The 25,447-nt window shown below is 45.4% G+C and overlaps 2 protein-coding genes across 11 annotated transcripts; one reads left to right on the top strand and one right to left on the bottom strand.

The window, feature by feature from the left end:
* Positions 1–371: 371 nt before the first annotated feature.
* On the bottom strand, positions 372–3,653 carry SWI5 (SWI5 homologous recombination repair protein). The gene is made up of 6 exons (XM_071766639.1): positions 3,518–3,653; positions 2,537–2,885; positions 2,398–2,437; positions 2,128–2,249; positions 1,506–1,600; positions 372–1,072 (listed from the first exon to the last, which is right to left on the bottom strand). Exons 1-6 carry the CDS (start codon positions 3,651–3,653, stop codon positions 1,008–1,010), a joined length of 807 nt encoding a protein of 268 aa, XP_071622740.1. The 3' UTR covers positions 372–1,007.
* Positions 3,507–24,290, top strand: GOLGA2 (golgin A2). Of its 10 annotated transcripts, none has more exons than XM_071766283.1 (28): positions 3,507–3,699; positions 4,987–5,109; positions 5,474–5,554; positions 8,942–9,076; positions 9,686–9,729; positions 9,876–9,939; positions 10,414–10,473; positions 10,927–11,007; positions 12,852–12,890; positions 13,384–13,446; positions 13,666–13,759; positions 14,420–14,526; positions 15,078–15,136; positions 15,354–15,495; positions 16,415–16,504; positions 16,706–16,813; positions 16,913–17,000; positions 17,494–17,840; positions 18,642–18,755; positions 19,040–19,264; positions 19,544–19,643; positions 19,718–19,806; positions 20,415–20,568; positions 20,672–20,739; positions 21,325–21,427; positions 21,658–21,764; positions 21,951–22,119; positions 22,225–24,290. In XM_071766283.1, exons 1-28 carry the CDS (start codon positions 3,652–3,654, stop codon positions 22,473–22,475), a joined length of 3,153 nt encoding a protein of 1,050 aa, XP_071622384.1. In that variant the 5' UTR covers positions 3,507–3,651; the 3' UTR covers positions 22,476–24,290. The 10 variants fall into 10 exon arrangements, with proteins under 10 accessions (XP_071622384.1, XP_071622374.1, XP_071622377.1 ...); XM_071766273.1 differs by having other exon boundaries at positions 3,519–3,699; positions 17,497–17,840; XM_071766276.1 differs by lacking the exon at positions 5,474–5,554 and having other exon boundaries at positions 3,519–3,699; positions 17,497–17,840.
* Positions 24,291–25,447: the final 1,157 nt, after the last annotated feature.

The raw sequence follows: 25,447 nt of genomic DNA, 5'->3' as shown, positions 1-25,447 counted from the left end.
AAGTGTCTGGTGCTAACTGAAGTGTAGAACCATCACCACAGGAGAGGAGGGGAAGGAAACAAGGTCATCTTAGTCCTTAAATAACCTTCAATAACTTTGGTAATGGAAAATAAAAACATTTCCACTTGCTTGTGCCATTTCTGTGCAACATTTTGTTGGAACACTCCCACCAAGAAGCAGCACAACCGCATGTTAGCAGAGACTTGCTTCAAGGAATCACAGAACAAAGATATTTTGTCTGTACCCCTGCTTCAGACCCCTTCCCACAGTCCTCAGAAAATATTTCAATAATAGATGCTGTTGTCTCAGACTATAGATGAGTAATTTGTTCCCAGGTTCCTGCAATATTTTATAGGCTCCTAAGGTAAATTACTGAGAAATGTGACAGCTGTTTTATTAAGACTGGGCAGTTCAACACAACTTCACATTTTGCCATTTACTACAGAAATGATACAAAACCTCTAGATACCAGAGCACCTGAGTACAAAAATGCAAAATATCCAGACTTAGCCAGATTGATCACAAACCAAAACAACACCCCCAAACCACAAGAACCTCAGCCTTCTTCCCTCTACTTCTGATGGTTTTTTCTTTTTTTTTTTTTTCAAAGCAGCTACTACATTGCACATTTGTATGTCCTCACTTTGTTCAGTATCCAGCTATCCCCTGGATGTTGTAGAGAAGCAAAGACTCCATGGGAAGAGCCATAACACTAAACTGAGTTACAACCTTTCTAATAAAGAAATAAAGATACTGTTGATTGGGTAGTAGACAAAATTATCCAAACCCCTACATCCCTTTCCCACAAGCAAGAAAGGGCTGATAGATTCAACAACTTCAACTGACCAAAGTTTCTTAGAAATAAGGCACTGAACCCATACTCTGTTGCAGTTCAACATATGTATTTCCAAGGGTACCTCATGTCTGTTCTAAACCAGCACGACACCAAAAAATAATGGCCCAGCAACAGTCATTTTTGCAGGGTGGAACAGTCTTCAGCTTCAGTCCTAGTCACTAAGCTCCAGATCGTATTCAGGGTAGAGCTGCTTTGTAGTAACCCCTCGGATAACAGCTGGAAAAGAAAGGAATAGCACTGCTTTCATCAAACCAAGACCAGATCAGTCAGAAAAGTTGTGTTTTCCTCCCAGTGGCCCCTAACTATCCCATAGCTCCAATAGCTAAGAAACCAATCCAAGGTTTTGCAACTATGCCCCCTGCTTGTCTCAACACTTTTTTTAAGCATATGAAGAACAAAACTGACACAAACTATTAGGCATTATCAGAGACTAAAATACCAACACAATTATAAATTACAATTATTTCATATGTGCCATTCTAAAAAACATCCTAAGAAAATAATGATGTGCTTGCACAAGTGACTGGGTAATACAAGCCTAGAATTGAAGAACTTTCAAAAGAAGCTCTGCCTTCACAGGACAGTAGATTCTCTGTGTCTATATGAGAACACTGACTATGAAATTCTTTAAGAGCTTTCCCCTCCTTACCCAGCTTGCCCAGCAGCATCTGTCCAGCATCTTTAATATCATTATACTCATGGAGCAGAGAGATGTGCTTCTCTAGTTCCTCCAGGCTGTAGCCACTAAAACAGTAAAACCAGAAAGGTCAAAAATGACACAGCTGCACAGCAGTCACTGCCCACTAATAAGCATCTGCCACAGTGTGTCATAAGAAACCACAGTAACACTTGTTCAAGATGGAATAAAAAAGGAAACAATTTTATCTGGAACTAATTTGTCAGGTCATACAAGTCATAATCTCAAATCTCACATGAACAAGCTCTTCTGGTATCTTGTAGGGAGGTTGCATCACCATGGTGGTTAAACTCATTTGTTTCCAATTTACACATGATTGCCTCAAGAACATTGGGAGTAAAGTTAAAATCTTCCTATTGAAATTCCTAGTAAAACTTGTTTTGCTTTATCAAATAAGCCAGAAATAATTCCCTCATCTTTAACAGGTGACTCAATACAACACAGCATGATTAAAAAGGCACCATAAGACATAAGCTTCTAGCTCTAACTCATGGATCATATAGTGGTTTAAAAAACAAAAACAAAAAAACAACTGACGCATCAACATTGACCACTGAGCTTCTCCAGGACATACTCAGATAATAATTGTGCAATTTCCTTGTCTAGAGCAAGATCTTTCTGTTTCAGCTCTTCGATTTCATACCGCAGGGCTTCTTCACTGGTTCCAGTAGGTTGGCAGGACCCTGGAGATGGGACCTGTAGAGCAGAGTCAAACCTGGCTCAGTAACTCAGCCTTGGGTCGGGTGCTTCAGTGCTGGAGGGCACTGATCAGAAAACACACTGAGAACTCCCCGGGGAGCCACGGAGCAGGGCCCAGCTCCCCCCAGACATGGCGGGGACTCACCGGTGACTTGAAGCCGGCGGGGCCGCAGCGCCTGGGGGTCCTGCGAAGGCAAAGGCACCGTGTCAGGGCCCGCAGAGCCCCGCGGCCGGACCGTCTCAACGGGGCGAGAAAGGGGGTACAGCGGGGAACCGGCTCTTACCTCCTCGGCGGAACCCTCGGTGGGCCGGTCGGTCGGCGGGCCGGGCTGCAGCCCCCGCTCGGCGGGACCCCCTCATCCAGGGCTGCCGCCTGTCCCCGCCCGATGCGGGCTGAGCCCGGAGCAGGCCGGGAGCTGCGGTCCCTCCTCCCCCGCAGCGGGGCAGGGCGGGAGCTGCGGCCGCCGCGGGGCAGGCCGGGCCGGGTAGTTCTCCCCCGGCAGGGCCCTGCAGGCAGCCTGGGAGAACGCGTTTGTGTGAAGGTGCAGCTGACATTTATGTAGGGCAGGACCTCATTATCCCCATTGCTGCAGAATGATGGCCGCTGCCTTCCAAAAATGGCCTTAGAGCCACCTCACCCCCGGGGGCCGCAGGTGGGATGGGGTCTCTGGCAGTTTTCTGAGGGCCTGCAGGTTCGCTCAAGCAATTGTTATTTTTGTAGGGGAAAAGCTGGCACTGCCCGCCCCACACGTCCTGCCGGGCCGGCACAGCTCCCGGGGTGCTGCCATCCCCTCCAAAGGGCTTTGGCCCTGCTGCCGAAACCTTCCCGCTCAACCCCAGCACAGCTCAGGAACCTCCCGCCCGCCTGTGCCGTGCCAGATCCCCTGGGCTGACCCCGAGCCAAAATCTGCGGTGGCCACACTTGGGAAGGTCCAAGGGTTGGACTCACAGATCAGCAAAATCCAATCGCCTGTGCTGAGCGTGACTTCAAAGGCAGAGCTCAGACTTCAAAGCGGCGCATGTAAAATAGAAAGCTGCGTGGATTTGCAGGACGTGCCTGGAAAAGACGAGGGAAGCCTGCCCGGCTCCCCAGGCTGGTTTACAGCCAGGGTTTACTCAGGGCAGTCGAGGCAGGGCAGGGTGCCACACGGAGCAGGGGTGTCACGCAGGAGGAGCAGCACTGGGTGTCACCCAGAGCTGGTGTCACACAGGAGGAGGGGGCAGCTCTGGGTGTCACAGTAGGACCGGCCAGCGCTGGGTGTCACACGCTCGCAGCCGCGCTGAGAAGCGGCTGCCGGGCTGGTCCGCCCCGGGGAGCGCAGGCCGGGCCGGGGCGGGGCCTGGCCGCCGCCTCCGCCGCTCCCCGCCGCGGCTGACGTGGCCCGGGCGCGGGGCGGACATGGCGGACGGCAGCAGGCAGAGCAGGCTGGCGGCGGCCAAGAAGAAGGTGAGGGGCGGGCGGGGGACGGGATGGGTTCCACGGGGCCCTGGAGAGATGGGGGCCATCAGGCCGCGCTGGGCCCAGCCGGCTCCCTCCCCTGAGGGGCACGGGAAGGGTCCGCCGCTCCCTGCTCGCTCCGGGCCGAGATGCGGCGGGGGCCGCCGGCAGCCCCCGGGTGTCCGTAGCTGCGGTCGGTCCCTCCCGGCTGGCGTCCGCTCCAGGCCCGGTGGGGCGGCAGGGAAGAGGCCGGGCCTGTGCTGTTGCGGTGCCGTGTTGGTGTGGTTGTTTTCCCTTCCCCCCGCTTACCCTTCTCCTTTTTTTCTTTTTTTATTCCTTTTTCCTCCTTAATTTTTCCCCCCTTGGCAGACGGGCCCACTGCGTCCCGGTGGGACACGCCACTGTGTCAAAGTCATACGAATGGGAAAGTGTCCTGGAACAGCAGTTCAGGCTTCCATTTTGAAATCCTCCCAATAATGGGATTCTTCTTTATTTTTTCCCCTCACCCTGCCCGCCCGGTGCCTGGCGCAGCAGGGGCCGGGGGGGTTTGTGGCTGAGGTGTCGGGGGCTGGGGGCAGTGGGTTCTTTATATAACTGCCTGGGGTTCCCTGGGTTTGGGGCTGAGTTGTTCAATAACATACACAAAAATGCCGGAAGATCTAGCAAGGTTCCAGTCACAGCTTATCAGAGTAGCTTTTCCTGGGCAAAATGGGTAGGATTTGAAAATCAGTTGTAGATCACTTCTTCCCTTAATTCACAGTTACTCCAGAATCTGTATTAATGTGTTACCTTTGTATGGGGATTGTAATTTTCCGTCTTAAAATCTTTAACAGAGTAGATCTTACAGTCAGGCACTGCTGTTTCATGTTGCACTCAGGATCTGTTGCTCTTTATTAATTTTTCCTTATTGCTCTTAGTTATAACCCTATAAAACCCCCCAAAACCATTTCTTTTAATCTCCTTTTAGTTGCAGTATGGACTATCAGATTGCTTCCCAGGAACATCATTAGTTGTTGAATATTTACAACTCTGATCCTCTTGTCATAAACCAACCCATCACATTAGTTCTTACTTTAGGCTTCTCTGGACTTGGTTGGATTTTTTTTTCCCCAGAGGGGCAGATTGAAGAGCATTTTTTCTTGTCCTTATACTTGAGCTGTCTTTTTACCCAGTGGGGTTTGATCTGTCTTTTTACCCAGTGGAGTTTGGGGGAGGGTTTGTTGTTTTTTTTGGGATTTTTTTACATTATGCCCAAAGAAGGCATATTCTTCAGTTTGTGCCTCTTTTTTTTCACAGCTGAAGGAATACCAGCAGAAGAATAACCCTGGAGCAACTGCAGGAACCAAGAAAAAACGCAAAACTCAAGAAGGCAGCAGACCTGAGACACCCACAAACGATGACCTGCAGCCTCCAGAGCACGTGAGTATCCTGTTTGGTTTCTCTCCAGATTATTTCCCATCTCTTTGTTCTTTGGTTTCCTGAACACCATGAGTAGAGCCGGGGAAAGGTAATGCTGTTGCAGGATACATGTGGTGTAGATGCCTGTATCAGCTGTGTACAGTCCTTAACAACCACCTCTGCTGGAAGGTGTGAGTCAGGGTGTGTGTGGAGTGGTGTCTGATCGTGCAGTGCTGGGGCACAACCCTGGGTGTGTCCTGAGCTGCTGTTGTGAGGTGTGTGCTCCCACTGAGCTGGAGGATGATGGTTTCTTTGGCTGCCTTTGATTGATGTTTTCTCTCTGTCCTTTTCCTTTCTCTTTCCCCTTTTCTTTCACCTCCTTTAGATTCAGAACATTCTGAAGGTGCTGGTGTCAGACCTTAACCGCTCCAATGGGGTAGCCATACCCTCATTGGACAAGAGGAAGGTGAGGCAGTGCTCATGTCCCTCCCCTCCTGCATGCTTCGTGTTCTCTTTACACTGACCTCGGTTTTTGGGGTGGAGCCTTGTCCTGACATACCCACTGTCAGTCGCTTGAGTTTTGTTGTTGTTTTCATTAACATGAAGCTGTTTGTTAACACACCTCTCCATTTCTCATAAGTCCTCGTTTCCTTCTGGTTTGTGTCAAACTTAACACATGAAAAAGTGAACCTTGTCACAAAACTTTTCCTTGAGAAGGTTGAGCTTTGAGGAAAACCAGGAACTTGGGGTGAGGCAACAAACTAACAACCAGTGAGGAAAACCGCACTAGAAAGAGGCAATGTTTCCTTTAGTCTGTATTTCTCCTGTCATTGCTTTATTTCCTAGAGCCTCAGTTCTGAAGGGCACATCTCTGCCCATCTCTAGGCAAGCAGCTGCCCCAAGTAAGCTGTCTAGAAACTCCAGCCAACCCATTTTATGACAGGCGATGAAACTTGCACAGGTGATGCACAGTCTGGCAAGTACCACAGCTTTAAATATGTTTAGGCAGGAAGTCAGATACTTCGAAGGATTTACAAGCTTTAGCATCTTCACATTCTCAGGTTTCTGAAGAGTTAAGGGCAGGAAGAATGCCAGTAAGAACAGAAATATGTTCAGGAGCAAATGTAAACAAACAGCCTTTAAAAAAATATTTTCAGGCAGGCACTTTATTTAATTAAGGCTTAAATTGTCAGGCAAGTAAAATTTTGTAGCCCAGAATTTTCTTCCAGTTTTGTTGTGCCAGAGCTCTGCTGTTATTTGCAGTTGCATCATTTTGGTAGCTTCTTTCCCTACCATTGTTTCAATTTCTTTGTCATGAAGTAACTCATCATTTTATCTGCTGCATACCCATGTGTCTCCAGCAGTAAATATAACTGTAGTAATTGCCAAGGGTACTAGATTGATGCAGTGAAACCTGCAAGGTGGCATGGAGTTCACTCTTAGTTGCCTTTGTTTCCTTTTTCTTCTTTTTTTGGTGTGGTAATGCAGCAGCTGTTCTGTCCAACACACAGACTGAGCTGAGAAAGTTCCCCCACCTGGACCTTACCCTTCTGTAGGTTATGTATCAGTAGAACTTGAGTGACATAAAGACATAATGCCAGCTTTGTGGGTGCTGGACGTGCCTGTCTAGCAACAGAAAGTATGTTTTTATTGGATTTTCACTCATGTCATGGGGACTATTTTCACCTAATACTCATAAGCTCAGTGTAAGTTAGATCTCAGAGACAGACTTGATGCACATTGGAGGCTGAGGTGAAGATGGGTGCTCTGGTGCTGGGTCTGAGATGGCATTTGTCTCTCAGTGAAGACCTGCCTGTGTCTGCAGTTTTAGTCTCATTCTGAAAATGTATGACTTCTATTTATTCTTGTTTTCCCAGTATTTTGTTTTCTCTGCTTTCTTAATGGAGAGATAAATTTTGATCTGATTGCCTGTTATGGAATTTGTGGGTTATTGTGCCTGGGGTTTTAGGAATAATTTGAAAACTAATCTTGAATTGCAATATGTAATGAAAGAAATATTTCCCTATCCAGTTTTCATCTTGTAAAAATCCTGAGTCAGGAAAATGCTGTTCAGAAACTCACTTGATGCTAATAGGGCAGAAAAGCAAATCCTTAGCATCTGAGCTACTGCTGCCATTGGTGCCTTAACACCAGGCAGACCCCTCCCATCTCACCCAGTTCAGCTTTCTTGGCTGTGAGACACAAAAAACCCAACAAAATAGGAGCCTTTGTCTGAAAGCAGATAAAAAATCCTGATGTATGCTAAGCTGAGCAGAATTACTAACTTTTTATTCGACATTATGAGAACCTCACAACGTGTGATTTCCAGATAAGTGCTTTGCTCCTGTTTCCAACAAATTCAGCTGCTCAAATAGTTTGTTGTTTTTTGTTTTGTTTTTTTTTAAACCTATATATTTCACTATATTATAGTGGAGGAGGAAGGGAGGAGTTCATGTGGTTAAGGCATGTTACTGGTCTTTGCATCTTGAAGCATTAAGCAAAAAGAATATCCTGAGCAGGAAAAAAATAAAGGAAACCTTTTTGAGATGTACTGAGGATGATATTCCTCCCCTCCATCTCTGTTCTGTAGTGATGAGTGTCTGAACCAATAAAGGAATAAAGGTGAAGTCACCTATACTGGAGGAAGAAAGGGAATTCCTGACTTTCCTGTAAGCACCTGACTTACTCCTTGAGAGCACAAGTAGCTGTCCTGCTAAAAAGAAATTGGGAAAATTCTATTTCTTTCCCTCTGCAGTCTTCCAGCTCATTGCTTTCATTAAATCTGTCTTCAGTTTCACTGTGTTCTTGCTGCTTGATTCATGAATGAAGTGCTGAGCAGGTAAACAGGGAATGAATGCCAAGAGGGAGATTTCTTGTTTCCTGTGAAGTGCCAAAAAGGAAGTGATTGAAATAAGCAGGAACTCTTTCAGGTGGAATTGCAGAGGGTTGGCAGGGTTGAGTGTTAAAGGATTATTTCTTTTCTTTGTAGTGTTGTTAAATGTTGACTTACTGGAGCTGGATGATGAAATAAAACAAATTGCTATAAAACACTGGAACACTGCTCTGGGCCTCTATGGCTCTCTGGTGCTGTACAAGATAGATGAAATCATCCAGTTCACTGTGTCTGGGTGTCACCAGATGCTGCTCATCCTCCCACAAAGGCTGGATGAGAACTTATATCACTGTCCAGAAATAGTTTTTTTGGCCATTCTCTTTCCCATTTAGATTCTTCTGCTCTTGAGATCCATAGGCCCAGCAGGGCCACAGAAACCTGCTCCCAGCCATGCTGACTGTGGCCTGTTCATAAATCTGTTTCTAAACTTGTGGTTCATGGCATGCCACACGTTTCACCGAGTTACAGATGGAGCATTTGAGTGTGACTAACCCAGTTTTCAGGTAGTCACTAACCCTCTCTTTTTCACCCTGATGTGTGTAGAGTGATCCGTGTTTTCCCCAGGCACCTCTTGAAAGCAGTGCTCTTCAAAGCAGGGGCTCTGCCATCTGGCCTTGCCCTTGGTGTCACATTTTGGTGAATCCCAGGCAGTAAATGCAGTGTGTGAATGTAGAGCTGGGTGACATCACTGCCACGTGTAACAAGAAGCAAGTTTGGTGATGGGACAGCAGTTCTTCAGCCTGGCTCTGAGAGGGCAGAGGTCTAGGACTGTTTGCTCATGGGTTGCTGCAGTCACCTGTTTGCTCTGGGGAGAACACAGATTCCCTTCCACGTGTTTCTGAATGATTTACTGTTCATACCTGGTTAGTTTCCACAGGCAGGTCACAAGGTGATGTGTTCCTGTGTGTTGTCATTCATTTTGCACGAAGGCTGTAATTCCTGTGCTGTGTTTTGTGACAGGCATACTTTGACAGTGATGTTGCCACTCGTAATGCTGAACAGCTTGCTACTGATGTCCCTGTGCTATCTAACAGCAACAGCCTCCCTAGTTGTGGTTCTGTTCTGCCTGCTCCTGGGAGCATGCAGCTGACACAGGTTTGTGAATCATCATGAATATTGCCATTGAACCATTAACTACCAGTTGGTGATGCCACATTTTTTCTAAGACAATTTTCATAGCTATGACATGGCTAATTCAGATTTTCTTCTCCATTTTCTACTCTCTATCTCATCACCCCCTGTCTGTGAGAGCAGAGAGAGTACTAGCATGCACGTGCCTCTGCATCACCCAAAGCTATTTCCCTTCCCCTTCACTCCTGTTTCATTAGCATAAAGTGACCTTAATAAGACAGAATGTTTCCAGTCACATCAATCTGCATTTCTTTTCACTACCTAAAGATTTAGTTGAAGTTTTTCCCAGCATAGCAAAGCATTGATTACACTGATAAATAATAACAGCAAACATGAAGCCTGTAACACTTAAATTTCTCTGTTCCAAGAAACCTGGGCTCATACCACTCAGAAATTACATGTAAGCCAGGACTGAGTTGGTGGTTTTATGTTCAGCTTTCTTTGGGATGTGGTAATTACAGGTGCTGTGAAACCTGAGCTCAGATGTAATCAAGCCTTAGTGACACACACATTCACAAATGTGACTCCCATCTTCTCTTTCAGCCTTGTAAATTTATGTGTTTCAATCCACAGATTCATGAAACTGAGGATCATAAAAATGCTTTGGATGAGAACAGGTGAGTATCTGTGTCTGTTCACCAAACAGCTTTGCAGCATGATCCCAGTGTCAACCAAATTAAGGTTTTATTCCTTCCCAGTGCTGTTCTAATTGGGGTGGTTCTCTGCAAGAGATTTTCACTGCCAGGTCTCTCTTTGTTCCCAGAACTTTCTCATCAACAGAAAGTCTTCGTCAGCTGTCTGAACAACTCAATGGCCTGGTTTCTCAGGTACAAGCCTCATTTTGATCCACTTGTCCTGTTAATTCTCTTCATGTTTGATGTGGAGCTTTAAGCAGTCAGCTCAAAGAAACACTTTTCAATCTCAGAGGTGTTTGTAGCCATCCTACTAAACAATTAGATATTTTAAGTGTTGAGAATCAAGAGCTCCTGGTTTAGGAATGTAAAATTTCAGCTGTAGGAAGAAAATCAGAGTGGGATGAATGAACAGCCGTGTATTCATGGAAAGATGTATTCTGGATTTAGTGGAGAAGAATCTGAAGACAATCTGCATAATTCACATCAGCTGCTCACAGGGGCAGTCTGCATCTATCCTTAGCCAGAAAATAATGTTTTGTGTGCCTGTCTGTGGTATTTTGAAGTGGAAGGTGCTGTGGGAAGTAGTGTTAGGATAGTCAGTTCTAACTTGATAGTGTTTTGTTGCCTTGATGATAACACTGACTTATTTGACTGATTTACTTCTAGTCCACATCGTATGTGAATGGGGAAAGTGCTGTTTCTTCCACAAATATTAAGGAAATGGAAGTAAGTTGTTCTCAGTCTTTTTTTTTTTTTCCTCCTTAAACTGTTAATCAGTTATAGGGGTTCTGTGCTCACAGCAGTGCTAGTGAGAGCTAATGGAATGCAGAGTCCACATAAACTGTGTAGTGTTGTGCTGAAATCAGGTAGTTGTGGTCAGCAGTAGGAGGCAGGTATCTGAGGCTGCCAGTTTGGGGACTGGGAATAATCTGGCTTCCATGGAACTGCAGTTCTTATTTCTGATTGACTTTTGCATCAAAATGAAACCTCAATGGAAATGAATAAAATACAATGGCATCCAGCTGCTCTTGTTGAAGCTGTAGATTTTGTTTTGTTTGGATAATCTGATTATATCAAACTGTGATAATGATTTATTTTTCTGTCCTTTTTAATTATTGCTTTTTCCCTCCCCTCCTCCTCTTCTGCTCCTTCCTTCTCCTGTCTGCATGTGCCCATCAGACACGTTACCAGGAGCTGGCAGTAGCCCTGGATTCCAGCAATCTAACTAACAAACAGCTCGTTACAAAGATAGAGGAATTGGTAAGAAACAATCCAACCAACAAGTTTGACATTGTCTTTGCTGCTCTTCCATGCTCTCTGGGTGTCTGCAAGGTTACAGGTTCTCTCATAGTGCCACAAGGAAGGCTGCTTGCACAGTGCTTTGTAAGGAACAAAATGGGCTGTATGGAAAACCTGGTAAGAGGATCAGAGTCTAAGACCACCTGTGAATGTATTGGCTCATCTGAAGAACAAGAAACAGAGTTTTGTTGCTTCCATTTAAGTGGGCTCTGTTGATCTCATCATTCTTTCTCTGGATGATAAGCATCCTGATGAAACAGGATGGATTATTTCTGGTCCTGGTCTGAATCCTTGCAATGCAGAATTCTGGTGGTGGCAGCAGTGTGAGAACCTGTTTCTGCAGGTGGTGATGCTGTTCTAAATACACCAGCAGAGTGGGAGCAATAGGTCTAAGAGAGCCTGGGGCTGATTTCTGATCATATCCTCAGCTTCTCTTGGGACAATGAATGAGCTGCTTTGTCCTGTGGCCTGCATGGATTCCTGCTGCTGCTTTTCAGCCTTCAGCTTAAACACTGCAAGAAATGCAGCTAAGTGGACTTGTTTCAGTCTGAAAAGAGCCTTTCTTGTGTGAAATACCTTTTTCCATTTTGTTCCTTTCCCAAACTACACTTTTCCCAGCATTCAGAATTTCCCAGTGTACTCCATGGCCCCTCTTATGTTTGGTTTTGTGTTATTTTTGTTCCATGCTGTTTTGTTTTTTTATTTTATTTTATTTTTATTTTTAGCTGGGCTGCAGAGGTACCTGGTACAGTGCTTTGCCCACCCAAGACTCTCCTTGTTTGCCTGCTTTTCTGTTTGCCTGGAACTATGTAGGGCTTGTGCTGCATGGGTGGCTTTGCCTTTGCTTTCCCTGGTTATGTTTTTCACTGGCATTGCTAAAATCAAAACTTCTTACCTCATCACCCTTCCATCTGCAGCTGTGTTTCAAAACGCCTTGAAGCAGCAGCAGTAAATAAACACCTTGGCCAACATCTCATGTTTTGGGAAGAGGAAAAAGTACTAATTAGGTAGTTACTGATGAGGTATCAGTGAGGAAACTGCCAGGGGGACAACAACAGCAAATGGCAAATCCAGCAGCTCAGTTTGTGTGGCAGGATGGGTAGGCAGCTGCCTCTTTCATCTCCTTCACCCCATCTCTAAAGATGCAGTCTGTGCTGTCAGCAGACCTCCAGACCCTTAGGACTGTAGAATGTCTTATGTTGGAAGGGAGACTTCACCCATGAGACTAAAACTGGCTAGGACAGAATTATCCCTTTTCTTTGCATTTGGCTTCAGCTCTCTCTCATACCACCTTCTGCAGCAGGCTGCCAACATACGTGCAGCTCTGCATGGCTTAAGGGACAGTTGTTAAGTGGGGTAAAGGTCTAGAGGCTCAGTTAAAGGAAAGGACTGTGAGTTTTTTTGGTTTGGGGAGATTTTTTCATGTTTTTTTTCTTTAAAAAGCATTTTTGGTGATTATCCTAATATACCAGGATTACTACCATTGATTTCATAGATATGAGATGCAAGTTTAATTGAAGTTGGTGGGTGCTGAGATACAAACACAGGGGTTTCAGTAGTGCTTTTGGGGAAGAAATGCAGTCATATACTGAGCAATGAAAAACAAATCTGGTATATAAAGTATATTAGTGAAGGGAGCCCCAAATCTATTACTTTTAATGGCTAAGAAGACCTTCCTAGTCTTCTACAGAAAGGATAATGAAAATTCTGTTTGCATTGAGCATTCATCCTACTTCATTATAAATGTGTTTCAGCAGTATGAGAATAATTTATCTTAATTTTGGTGCATCAATTTTCTTCCATAGAAGCAGCAGAACCAAGAAGCAGTGAATCAGCTGGAGAAGGTAAAGTGTGTCCTATTTTTGGGGAGATACAGAAATAGGTATCCTTCTCTCTGAGGAGCAGAAAGCATAGTGGACTGTGACACAGCCATGAGTGATCTTGTCTTAGATTAAGTTTCACTTGTAGCACAAGGTTGAATATTTTGACTTCATGAGTTAGGCCTGGCAGGTAGCATGATGACACTGACAAAAGCTAATACTGAAATGCTCAAATACTGGAGAAGTGCAGTGGAGGAAGGAGATTACAGTTCATGTCCTTGCCAGTGGTTTGCATTCCAAACACTGCCACATTTGTGCTAAACTCTGTTATTGCCATTTTAGGGTGAATAAAGAATTAAGTAGTTCAAATAATGGAAGACTGAAGTATGTCTTTAAAAACACTGGCTTGCTTTATATGCTGGGAGTACTGCCAGTTAATTACTGCATTTTTAGTTTGACACAAACCAAGGGTTAACTGTGAATTTTTGTGCTGAATAGGCATAATTTGTTTATATAGGAAAAGAAGGAGTTTGAACAGAAATTTTCTAAAGAGCAAGCAGCACTGAGGGAACAGCTACAGGTAAGGCACAGCCTCCATTGCAGAAATACCACTTGGCTTCTGCTGTTTGCTGGATTCCTGACCACCCATAGTGCTTTCTCCAGGAAAACTGGCAGTCACTCAGCCAGACTGTACTGAACTTCCAGAGCCCTTTACCTTTCCTGAATTATCCTTTTGTGGCAACAGTGATGTTGCAGTTACAAAGAATTTTTGCGCTTAGCTGATCTTCCTTTCCCAAAGGTTCATATCCAGACTATTGGAATTCTGGTTTCTGAGAAGTCTGAGTTGCAGACAGCCCTTGGACACACTCAACAAGCTGCACGGCAGAAGTCAGGTAATTGACTGTGAGCTTTCCAGCTCAAGCTGTTGGTTAAACTGTGGATTTCAAGTCACAGGCATGATCGTTGCTGGCAGCCAGCTCACAGCACTCACTGACTCCTTAATGAGCTACACTTGGCACTGTCACTGCTTCTCTCATCATAGCTGCCCCCAAATTGAAGTGTGTTGATCCCATGGCAATTGAGGTTCTTTTGTGCATCACTAAAGCCTTGTCAGCCCTGGTTAGGCTGGATGATTACTCCAGACTGTTCCTTTCTGACTTCTCTTCCTTTTAAAACTTTGTTCCCTTTTCTCCGCCCTCTCTCCCACACAGCTGTCATGTTAACATAGGTTTTACCCAAACCCTTGATTCCAAACTAAATTTGAGCAATTTATTATATTAGGAAAAAAAAAAACCCAAGCAACATGTTGCCTATTGTTCTGCAAAGGAAGTGTCATCATCTCCCTCTAAAAGTGAGGAAGGTGGTTACAGAGAGCTTTGCTGCCCAGAGTTGCCAGTGATTCACCTCTAGAGTCAGGTGTGGAACCAGGTCTACTGATCTACAGAGCTTTGTGCTGCCTTACGAGCTTGCTGAGAAAGTAGAAAGTTCTGTTCAGCCAGTTCCAAAAGCTCTTTGTGGTCAAACCTAAACTGATTCTGCTCTGACTTGTTCAGGAGAAGCTGAAAGCCTTGCTGCTCGTTTACATTCATCTCGCCAGAGGGTGTCTGAGCTGGAGCGGACTTTGTCCTCCATCTCCATGCAGCAAAAGCAGTCAGAGAAGGTAAGAGTCACCTCTCTTTATGCTTAACCAGCAGCTCTGCCATTTGCTTGCCACTACACCACTATACTCCCTGCTTGGAGAGGAAGCAGAAATTAATCTCGTTAATTAGCCCTGTCAAGCTCTGAATTCTCTATGATCAAAGCAACCTATGTTCAGATTCAGGTTTCTGTGACCACTAATCATATGGTCCAGTTGCTGTCTTCAGACCTGGCACCTTACTTCATTGGTGCTGCCAGTTCCACACACCAGAAGCCTCACTGAGACCCTGTCTCAGGAGGCTCTCCATGAAACAGACACTTTGGGATCCATATCAATACTGAAGTTTACAGAAATAACCTCATGTTCAGTCAGTAGCATCACATTTGAAAAGACTGAACAGACTTCTGGCAAATTCAGGAGGTTCTAAGCAAACCTGTTCTGAGGGTTTTCCCACAGTTACAACCTTTTCCACTTTAGCTGATCAGCTAACGTTGAAATGAAGTAATTTTTTTAATATCTTGTTTGTTTTGGCTAAAGTTTGTAGATGAATCAATTACTTCTTTTTTCTCCAGCATAATAAAGAGTTAGTGAAGGAGCGAGATGACCTGAAACTGGAACTGTACAAACGAAGGTAAGTCTCCTTACATGGCTGAGTAGAGACACAAAACATAAGAAGGGGCACAGACCAAAGTGCTGGCTTGAGAGGCTGGATATTCAGTTTAAAAAAAAAGTCACTAGCTGTGCTTTTTCCAGCTGCTGTGAAAAACTGGACTGTGAGTTTATGACACGGGCATCAGGAGACCCATAGTACATATAGTGAGGCTACTTTAATTCTTTGGGTTTTTCAGCAAAAGTAGTGAGGAAATAAAGCAGCAGAATTCGGAGCTGTCAGAGAAAGTCCACTCCTTGGTTTCCAAGAACTCAGCTATGAAGTTGGATATGGAGGATTTGCAGAAGAAACTGGAAATGGCTGAGCTGATGATTCAGCAGGTAACCATAACACTGGAGGGGTGTGAGGGGAGATCACACTGATCAGTGTAAGACTTTGCTTCTGACAGCGGGGACAAGACTTCACTCTTGTTTTTAAAAGAAGGCACAAAATCCCATCCAGACATCCTCTTAGTGAAAGGCTTTCAGTGAGGCCTCTGAGGAACAGAAAGTCTAAGGAGCTGGAGCAGTAGTTGGAAAGAAATTGTGACACTTGTCTGCTAAAAAAAGTGTTACAGAGGGTGACTGGACAAGTGTGAAAATACAGTGACTTTTCCTGCTTGTATCTATTCTGCATTTTGGTTCCTCAGTTGTTCTACAGGCTCATTAAAAAAACAGATGAGCAGGGGTGGTGTAGGGGAATTGGACAATGGCAACTTGATGGTCAGCTGGGCAAAGTTAGGAGAAGCAGCTGGTTAGAAAGGGAATGCATGAAGCATTTGAGACAAAGCCAACTGCTTTTCTGGGAAAAGTACTGTGCAGCCACTGAACCAGCCTTGCTACTTAGTCCACTGACATGTTCCAGACATTAGCTTTAAATTCCTGACATGATTGACAACTTTTAAGTTCATCAACTTTTATACAGTCTGATCTGGGACTCTACAGACTCTAGAGGTGCACAAAATTTCTGGTACAAATTGTTAAATTTGCTTGGCTTTCTTAATGAAAACAATTAGTAAATGTAAAATTGGTGGAGAGGAGCTGCCCAGTTCAGCTTGTTTTACAGGGCTAAAATCTGAGCTTTTTGATTTTAAACCTCCCCTTTTTTTTTTTTTTCATTGAACTTCATTGTGGGTTGAAGCAATTTAAAAGAACTGCAGAGGTTACAGCAAGGATCATGTGGCAGGTTACTGTTGGTGGAAAGGCTAAGGAGAAACTGAGTATTACTATTTTGCCATAACTTTTTGTTTTTTATTGGCAGTTCTCAAATCAGGCAGGGAGTCTGGATGCAAACCAGCAGTTCCAGATGGCACTGGAGGAGAAGGCCAGCCTGGAAACCCAGGTTGCTCAGGTAAGGGCTGTGTAAAATATGATAAAAATCTTGATGTCTGTAAAGAACCTTTTGTGGTGGAAAAATGCAGTCTGAGCTTTGCATTAACACTGGTGGGATCAACTGGTGGGGTTTTTAAGCTTTATCCCTTAAGCAGTCGCTGCCAAATTAATTTAGACAATATGATTTTCTTTGTGCTTTGTTTTGTTTTGTTTTGAACAGCTCTCAGAGTCACTTCACCAGCTGCAGGCAGAAAGAGATCAGTATGTAGAGAAGCTGAAGGAGGAGCGGAGCATTTGGCAGCAGAGGGTAGAGCAGCTCTCTGAGCAGGTAACACCAGGGCAGTGTCACAGCTCCTTTTGAAAAACAGGCAGAAGGAAATAAACCATGAACATTTTTTTTTTGACTTTCACTTGTGTGGCCTTGCAGGTTCACACAATGGTAGAGGAGAAGGAGAAGAACATGGCCCACATTCGGGAGCTGGAAGCTGATATTGCAGAGCTGCTGAGCAAATCAGGTAGGGCTTGGACTGGGGCTTCACACTGCAGAGTCACAGCTGGTTAACTGCTCTGCAGGAACTTCTGCACACAAGGTGCAGATAGGTCTGATCCTCTGAAGCTGTGAAGGCAGCTGGAAGCCTGGTGACCCTGGGAAACCTTAATATTCTGACAAACAGCAAGAAAACTACTTCATCTAATTGGTCAGCAGATTGGTTATGTCATTGGTATCTGCCTGACTGTCAGTCTTGCTGGCCCAGGAGTTTGGGAAGGCGAGGATGTTCTTGCTAGGGCTGCGAGGAAGCTGGCAGCACATGGCAGGATCCTGTGCTTGGCTTTGGGGTAGTTTTGCACCTTCATTCCTCCCAGTGTCCTCTGGGGTGGATTGGATGCTGCAGCTGGCAATACCTGCTGGGTCATAGAGCCCTAGAGGGTGTGCTTGTGTAACAGTGATGGGTATTACACAGTGATTTACCCCCGTTGACTGAGCTGCTTTTGATTCCATTGCCTCAGCAGTTAAGCCGATGGATACTGAGCCTTCCTCACCAGCAGGGCCCACAGCAGCAGAGCTGAGTCTGCAGGAAGAGATCCAGAGGCTGCTGCAGGAGAAGGAAGAACTGCATGGGCAGTACCAGGCCCAGGTCCGGGACAACGAGCAGCTGAGCCACCTCAACCAGGAGCAGGAGGAGCGGCTGCTGGAGCTGGAGAAGGCTGTGCAGCGTTACAATGAGGAGTCTGCAGACAGACAGCAGATCCTGGAGGACATGCAGAGTGACAAGGCCACCATCAGTAGGGCACTGAGCCAGAATCGGGAGCTGAAGGAGCAGCTGGCTGAGCTGCAGAATGGGTTTGTCAAGCTGGTATGTCTCTTCTTTGCATCTTTTCCTGCTGTTTCCCTCACTGGTGCAATCCTTGCATAGCACATATGTGAAAAACTGGCAGAAGCATTGTCTGTCTCTTGTTCTCTGAGGCTATGGATGCTCCAGGTCCTGGGATACATGTTGCCATCCCAGGAGGTTCCCTGTATTTCCTTCCTCCCTCAAATGCTCTGGTGGATAAACCAATATCTTTGTCCAAAGCAGTTTTGTTTTCCTTCTCACCCCTGGCAGTCAGACTGTTTCTCTGTGTATTCCTCCTGCCCCTTCATCCTTGGAGATACCTTTTTTGTGTTTGCCCACATAGAAGTTCTCAGCAGTTTTCTGTCTTGCTGCTGTCACTCATCTGTCCTAAATCAGAATCCTTACTCTTGCTTGCTTCTTCCAGTGTAACAGCTTCTGCTTTTGGGCCCTTGCAAACTACCTGCTGATTTTTCTTCAGTCCTTTCTGAACTCCTGTCCTTTTTTTTGAATGTCTGTGACTCTGGTTGGGATATTCACAGCACCCATCTGCTTTGGAGCTGGCAGGCTGCGTGATGTGCCAAGCCTCTTCTTGGCACTGTCCCAGCACTGATTCCCCTGGCTTTTTCCTTGCTCTTCTTCCATCTTCTGAATCTTTCTGGAAGTTATTTACTGCCCTGAACAGTCAATTTATGGCCCTTGGCTACATCCCAGAATAACACAAGAGATCTCACCCTCTTGTATCGGCAATTAACATGGTTAATTGAGAATACACATTTATGTTGGTTGGAACAATGTCTTTACACAGTGGTACTTTTCTTGCAGACAAATGAAAACATGGAGGTTACAAGTGCCCTACAGTCAGAGCAACATGTAAAGAAAGAGCTGGCCAAGAAGCTTGGGCAGCTGCAGGAGAACCTGGCAGAGCTCAAAGAAACGGTAAACGACAGCGAGTGGGGTGGCAGGGCAGGTACACGCAGTGGTTTGTGCAAACTGCTGGCAACCTCCCAGACTTTGATGGAAGGATGGAAAATGCTGTTGTAATGATCAAGCTGGGAGCTTTCCCCCATCGTCTGCTGTCTGCTGTGGGGACCAGCATGTGGGGGCAGATGGTGGCTGCCTGCCTAGTTGGTGGCTTTGGGGCAACATTGACAGCTCAGATCACGTCACACGGCTCAGCTTCCCTGGCAGAAATAGTCTGATGTGATGGTTCTGTTCTGTAGCTGGAACTGAAAACCCAGGAGGCTCGGGGCCTGCAGGAGCAGAGGGACCAACTCTACAGCCACTTGCAGCAGTACGTGGTGGCCTACCAGCAGCTGGCTGCAGAGAAGGAGGAGCTGCACAAGCAGTACCTGCTTCAGACACAGATCATGGATCGGCTACAGCATGAGGAGGTTCAGGGGAAGGTGACAGTGGAAATGCACCTGAAAGAGCTGCAGCAGACCAAGGTAATGCTAAAAAGGGGCAAGTGGAAAGATGGGAGGAAAAATGTTTAACTACATTAAGTATTAATTAAGTGAAAGGTTGGACCAGATGACCTTTTGTAGTCCCTTCCAACTTGGGCTGTTTTGTGATGCTGTGGTTACATCCTGTGCAGTACAGGGGAAGGAGACTTGTCTGGAGCAGAAGCAGTGCTGTTGTGTGTGTGTATGAAGTGCTACTGTCTGAAGACACAGTGACTGCAGTCTGGCTCCTGTAGGTTTCAGTGATCTGCATCTCTCTTGCAGGAAAGTCTGGAAGCTGTAGCTAAGGAAAACAAAGAACTGCAGGCACAGATCAGTCAGTTGGCAGCAGACCTGGATGGCAGGATTTTGCACCGACTTGAGGGTGAGTAGCTAGAGCTGGTCTCCAAGCAGGAGACCTAGGGTACTACCCCTGTGTTCACTTTCTCCCTCTTACAGGAGATGGAGTTGAAAGTGAAGCAATGACTGAAGAAATCCAAACGTCTTCATTTATGATTCCAGAGAAGTTTGACAGCCATGAAGAAATGGTGAGTTTTAGTGGGTAGAAGAGTCTTTGATTTTAATTCTAGATGAATGTCTAGAAAAGCAGGCAGGTTAAACTGCAGAGAGGTTCCACCAGGTGCATGCAGTAGTCTTGTTGATCAGCTGCCAACCCTACCAGCTGAGGGGCAGCAATGAGAGCAGCAGAGCAGTTCCTTGCATAGCAGGAAACAGCCAAGATTTCTGCAGCATCTTTGCAAGACAAGCTGGAAATCTGGCAGTGGCTTTAATTATGAAGACAAGTCAGCTGTCAGAGTAGCTCTCTGATTACAATGATGATGCTCTTTTTAGTTTGGAAGGCAATTTGGAAATGGTGTCGAGTATCTACTTCGATTTTTCTGTAAGTACAGTGATAATGAGAAAATACTGTGATCAAACAGATACCATGGGAGCTGGCATTTACCCTGCATGTTTGTATTACTGAGGAATGAGAAAAGATGCAGTAGTTGCTGCCTGGTTTAGTTCCAGGCCAGTCACTTAGTACTTTAGTTTTGTACCCATAAATAAAATGGGGCTAACTTTGTCCTGAAATGCACCACTGATCATGCTTCACACAGGAGAAGCATTAATGTGCACACTCTGGAATTCTTCTTAGGTCACTTTCTTGACATCTGCCATGTCCCAAATGGAGAAGGAACGAGAAGACATGAGGCAGCAACTGGCTGCTCAGAAGCAGCAGTGCAGAAGCCTCCTGCAGCAAATGGCAGCTCTTAGGCAGGAGCAGCAGCACAACTTCACACTGGGTGGAGGTAAAAATTGGGTGCATTTTGGGGACTGTGTGAATGTGGAGGCAAGACTTGGTCAGCTGCACTGGCTCCTGTGAAACAGGTCTATAGGCTGTGTCCCTTCCAGGTGCCACTACAGATACTGTTCCAGTGGAGGTGCATGAGGCTTTGAAAACTGCCATGGAGAAACTACAGGTAAGCAAAGGATCTCATCTCCTTTCAGCCCACTACCCTGCTCAGCCAGGCTTCCAGTCAGTGACAGACTCTCAAGCACACACAGATGAACTGTAGGGGAACAAGTATCAGATGTTCTGTAATAATAAGCTACTTCCTAAAACGTTTATCACTGCTTGTCTCAGCACTGGAAAGCTTGAAGCAGTGACTCCCTTCCCACGCCCCAAAAAGACTCAGTCTAATGTTCAGCTGGGGTCTTTTTCTAAAGAAATCACTGAAAACCAGATTGAGTATATTCACCCTGCTGAATAAAGCAGGTAGTCTGAAGCCTTGGAGCAGAGTATGACCAGAGTTGTGCTGTCCCAGCAATGAGAAGGTTAAAGGCACTTTGTGTCATCAGCCCTTCTGCTTCTGCTCCCCAAGAGGTGCTTTTACACCTCTTCTAGCTTGCGCTCTCTGTTCCATTTTACCATCAAATGGGAGACAACTTGTAAAGGCAGCAAGATTTCTTCCCTAGGCTCAGACCGGTGTGAATGGAGGTTGTTTTAACAGGTTTTTTTCTGTACATGAGCAGTCCAGATGACTGATCCCTATTTTTGTGCTCAGACCCGTTTCACAGAGCTGATGCGGGAGAAAGCGGATCTGAAGGAGCGGCTGGAGGAGCTGGAGCATCGCTGCATACAGCTGTCTGGGGAGACAGACACCATTGGTAGGTTGAGGCTACACAAGCTGAAGTTTGCTCAGTGCATTATTTATTTGGAGAATGGAAGGTCCCCAACAGCTTTTGGAGCTGGAGCTCTCCAACTACGAAGCAGTTCAGGTCTCCTACTGCTGCCAAACCAGGCCAGGGTGGGATTTGCTGGGTCCTCTGTGGCTCTGTGCTCACCAGAAGGCTTGAACCCCAGCCATGCTAACACTTATTCTTCTCTTCTGTTCCAGGGGAGTACATTGCATTATACCAGAGTCAAAGGGCTATCCTCAAACAGCGACACCAGGAGAAGGAGGAATATATCAGCAGATTGGCTCAGGATAAGGAAGAAATGAAGGCAAGGAATCTTTTCTGTAGTACTATTCCAACAGGGCAGATCTGGGGAAACACTTGAGCAGTCCAAACCTTCACATGTAGTCCTTCAGCTAACTCTTTCATGACAGAGGGAGGACTGCAACCCAGTGCAGTGTTTGTGGCCACAGGGATGTGTATGTTTCATAGTCTTTCCTTTACTTTGGTGCAGATAAAACTACTGGAACTGCAGGATTTAGTGATGCGTCTGGTCAGGGAAAGAAACGAATGGTACAACAAGTATATAGGAGCTGCTCAAAACCCTGAGCTGGCAGCAAGCCAGAATGAAAGTATCCTGCCAATGGAGAGGCACATTGAACTGAATGCTACTGATGGAGAAGGTAAGCCACAGCAGGACAGGTTCTGTAAAACTGAATAACCCACAGCCTCAGTGGTGTGCACAGATGGGAAGAGTCACCTGTCCTTGTCTGTTGTGTTCCTTACAGGACTACGAGAAGTGAATTTATCAGATGAGGCAGAACAAGAGGCTGCTGTTCCCCATCAGTCCCGTTTCCCTCCTGCTGACAGTAAAACTGCTCAGCCAAGCCAAGAGGACCCCACAGCAAAGCAAATAATGCAGCTTCTCAGAGAAATCCAGAACCCTCAGGAGAGGCTGAGCTCCCTGCTGGAAAACCCCTGCATTCCCTTCTTCTACCGTGCTGATGAGAATGATGAGGTCAAGATCATGGTAGTTTAACTGGTGCTCAGTCTTAGTTACAGCAATTTTCTATGAGCCCAAAAGGACTTAACTGACTTGAGCATGCCTGTACCTCTGCTGAGTGCCCTTGGTCAGGACAGATTAAAGACATCCAGAAAGAGGGATTGCATCAGTCAGAATTTGAGCATCAGACCTCATCTTTCTGTTTCTTGTTACTTGGTGTGCTTGGAATACAAGCAAACTCAAACTAATCCTAGGTGGCAGCTGGTGCTGGCACATCACCTGGGCCAGGTGCAGGCCAGAGGAAAGGGGATTCTGTGACTTTGGGCAAAATGACTGAAGCCCTTGTCCCAGACCTTGCTGCCAGCACCACAGCAGCAACTGAGCAACGGTTCTGATCCATCACTCACAACTCTAAGCAACCTAGTTCCTTCCAGGCCTCCCAAAGTAACTAACTTATTCTGGTAACAAACTCTTTGGACTCTTTAACAGGTTGGGTTTGTTTCATACTATATCTTTTCCCACTTTCTTCTGCAGCCTGCCTCTTGCAACTGTATCTCAAACTGGCCTTGTCAGCCCTGAACAGCCAAAAGATGCAGCACTACAGCCCCCTGTGCTCTAATTGCTGGGGAAGGGACCGAGGGTTGTTGCCTTTTGAGTCTTTTTTTTTTGGTTACTTGACAAAGCTTTATGTGATTCTTGGGAGTGGGGTGGAAATGTAACTGCACTTTGAAGGATGATGTGTTTGACTTGTATGTGTCTGAAGGTTTTATTTATTTAAAAAAAAAAATAATGGGAGAAATAAGTAAAAGGAAACCACTTAATAAACATGCGCTGTTTTGAATTCCTGGGCTCTGGGGGCTTCTAGGTCTCCATTACTTAACTTTTCCCTTCTCCCAGTTTGGGAAGGAGTGCAATAGGTTAGGTGGAATCCAAGATCCTCCAGCCCCTGTTTAAGATCCTGGGCCACACATCAGCAACAGAGATAGCTGCACTGCCCTGAAGCTGTAGTCCTAATTCTTAAGGAAAAAACCAAATCACTGTGGGCAGAAAGAGTCCCCAGAAGCAGCAGCAAAGCAAATCCCATGGGTGTGCAAATGGTGAAGTGAACTGAGCATGGAGATCCTGCAACTAAACTTGGTCTGTCCCAAGGATGGTGAATTTCAGCAATGGAATTTAAAAGGAAAACTGCATGGGTGGTTTAAGGGACCTGTCACATTAAAGAGATGCAAGAACATAGTACCAATTTTTGAGTTTGCCAACAACAAAAAGACCATTTTTTTTCTTCTGTGTCTTTACACCAGCACAGTAGAGATTGCTTTGTAACACCAGAAGCAGATTAACTGTGGGTTGTTTTGTTTTAAATGGTTCATTTTGATTTTTCCATATACAACTGAAAAAAAAAGTGTACACAGAACAAACAGTGCTTTCCTGTGAACCCAGCAGGGGCAGATGGAAGCTCTTTTCCAAACTCATTTGATGGGAATGGCACTGGTGGTGTCTGTCAGGTGTTAGCACAGCACAAGTCACACAAGCTCCCAAGCTCCTACCTGCAGGCCTTTGTGTACATAATGTATCTCTGTAAAATGCTGTATATTCTTTGAAGAGAGACTGAGCCTTTTGCAGTATTTATGCCTGCTCAGACTATTCATAAAGCTGTATCATAAGTAATGGTGGCAGGGCTGTGATTTAATACAGAACATTATTAAAAATGGAATAAATATTTATTGGGTGTTCTACTCTAGTACTGTGAAGGAGACAAGACCTGGGGAGAAGGTCTGCAGTCTGTTGCAGAAATTATTTACTTAATCCTGTTACAAATTTGCTTTCTGAATAAACTTATTCAGATGGGCACTGAGTAGATGTATTTGTTCCACATAGATCACCTTGAAATTTGGTGAGAGAAAAAAAAATAATTCTTTAATAAAAACATCTGCCCAGGCATTGATGCTCTACTTCCCTTATCTTTCATGAATGTTTTTCCATAGGCAGACTGCTGACAAGCCTGAGGCACTTCTCTGGGATAGCATTTCACAGACTGACCCTACCTTCAGATTCATTTTTCATCCTGTTCCCTTTAGGAGCATTTCCTGACCTCACCTTTACTTGGAGTGAACCAAGAGCAGACACAGAAGCAGGAATTGCTGTTCAGCTGACACCCAACAGCTTTAAACTGGAGCAACTGAGCTGCCTCTGCACCTCTGATTTGAGGAAAAAGAGAAAAATGTTTCTTAAAGGCCACAAGCACCAAATAAGAGGAAAAAGCTGTTACACTGGGAAAAGAACACTTGTTTGACAAGACTGAAGATCAGGGGGTGTGAGTTAATCTTCCCTGGGCAGGGCAGATGGTACTTTCATCAGAATATACTTCAGATTTTACTTTGATAACCAGCAGGTCTGAGGTTTCTAGCTTTGCAAAATAAGGCACAAATATTTGAGTAAATACATAGTTTTACCTTCAAAAATAGATTGAGAACAACCCTAAATATAATCCCAGGAATAGACTGGACTGTTCCAGTGAGAAAAAAGCTCAAAAGGACAGGGTATGCCAAGCCATGGTCATTGCCTCAGTTGGGAAGAAGCTGAGGTTACAGCCCATAAGAACATGGGACAAAGGAAGCAATTCCTGCTTAGAAAGGAAGCACTGAGATCTCATCTCTCCCCTCACTCACACCCATATCTATTATGAATAAAATCTTGCAGCATATTTCTATATTAATTAGGAAGATTCCACAAGCATGACAGCCAAGAGCATTTGGGGCTAAATCAGGCATCAATATGACAGTGGCTTCAGTCAGCAACCCCCAGTGCTCCTGGTCACTTGCTGCAGTAGTGCTAAAGCCCCATGACAGAGGGGCTCCAGGAACCTTGGGATGACTGGATTAATTTCAGGAATTAAGGAGAAACTTGGCTGTCACTGTGAGAAGCAGTGCCCATCATCCAAAACCCAGAGCACTCACTTTTTGGCATAGAACAGGCTTACCCAGTTCATACCAGGGGACAAAAACCCC

Source organism: Heliangelus exortis, chromosome 22 (genome assembly GCF_036169615.1).
Source record: "Heliangelus exortis chromosome 22, bHelExo1.hap1, whole genome shotgun sequence".
Taxonomy (NCBI): Eukaryota; Metazoa; Chordata; class Aves; order Apodiformes; family Trochilidae; genus Heliangelus; species Heliangelus exortis.
This window is presented reverse-complemented; position numbering and strand designations above follow the sequence as displayed.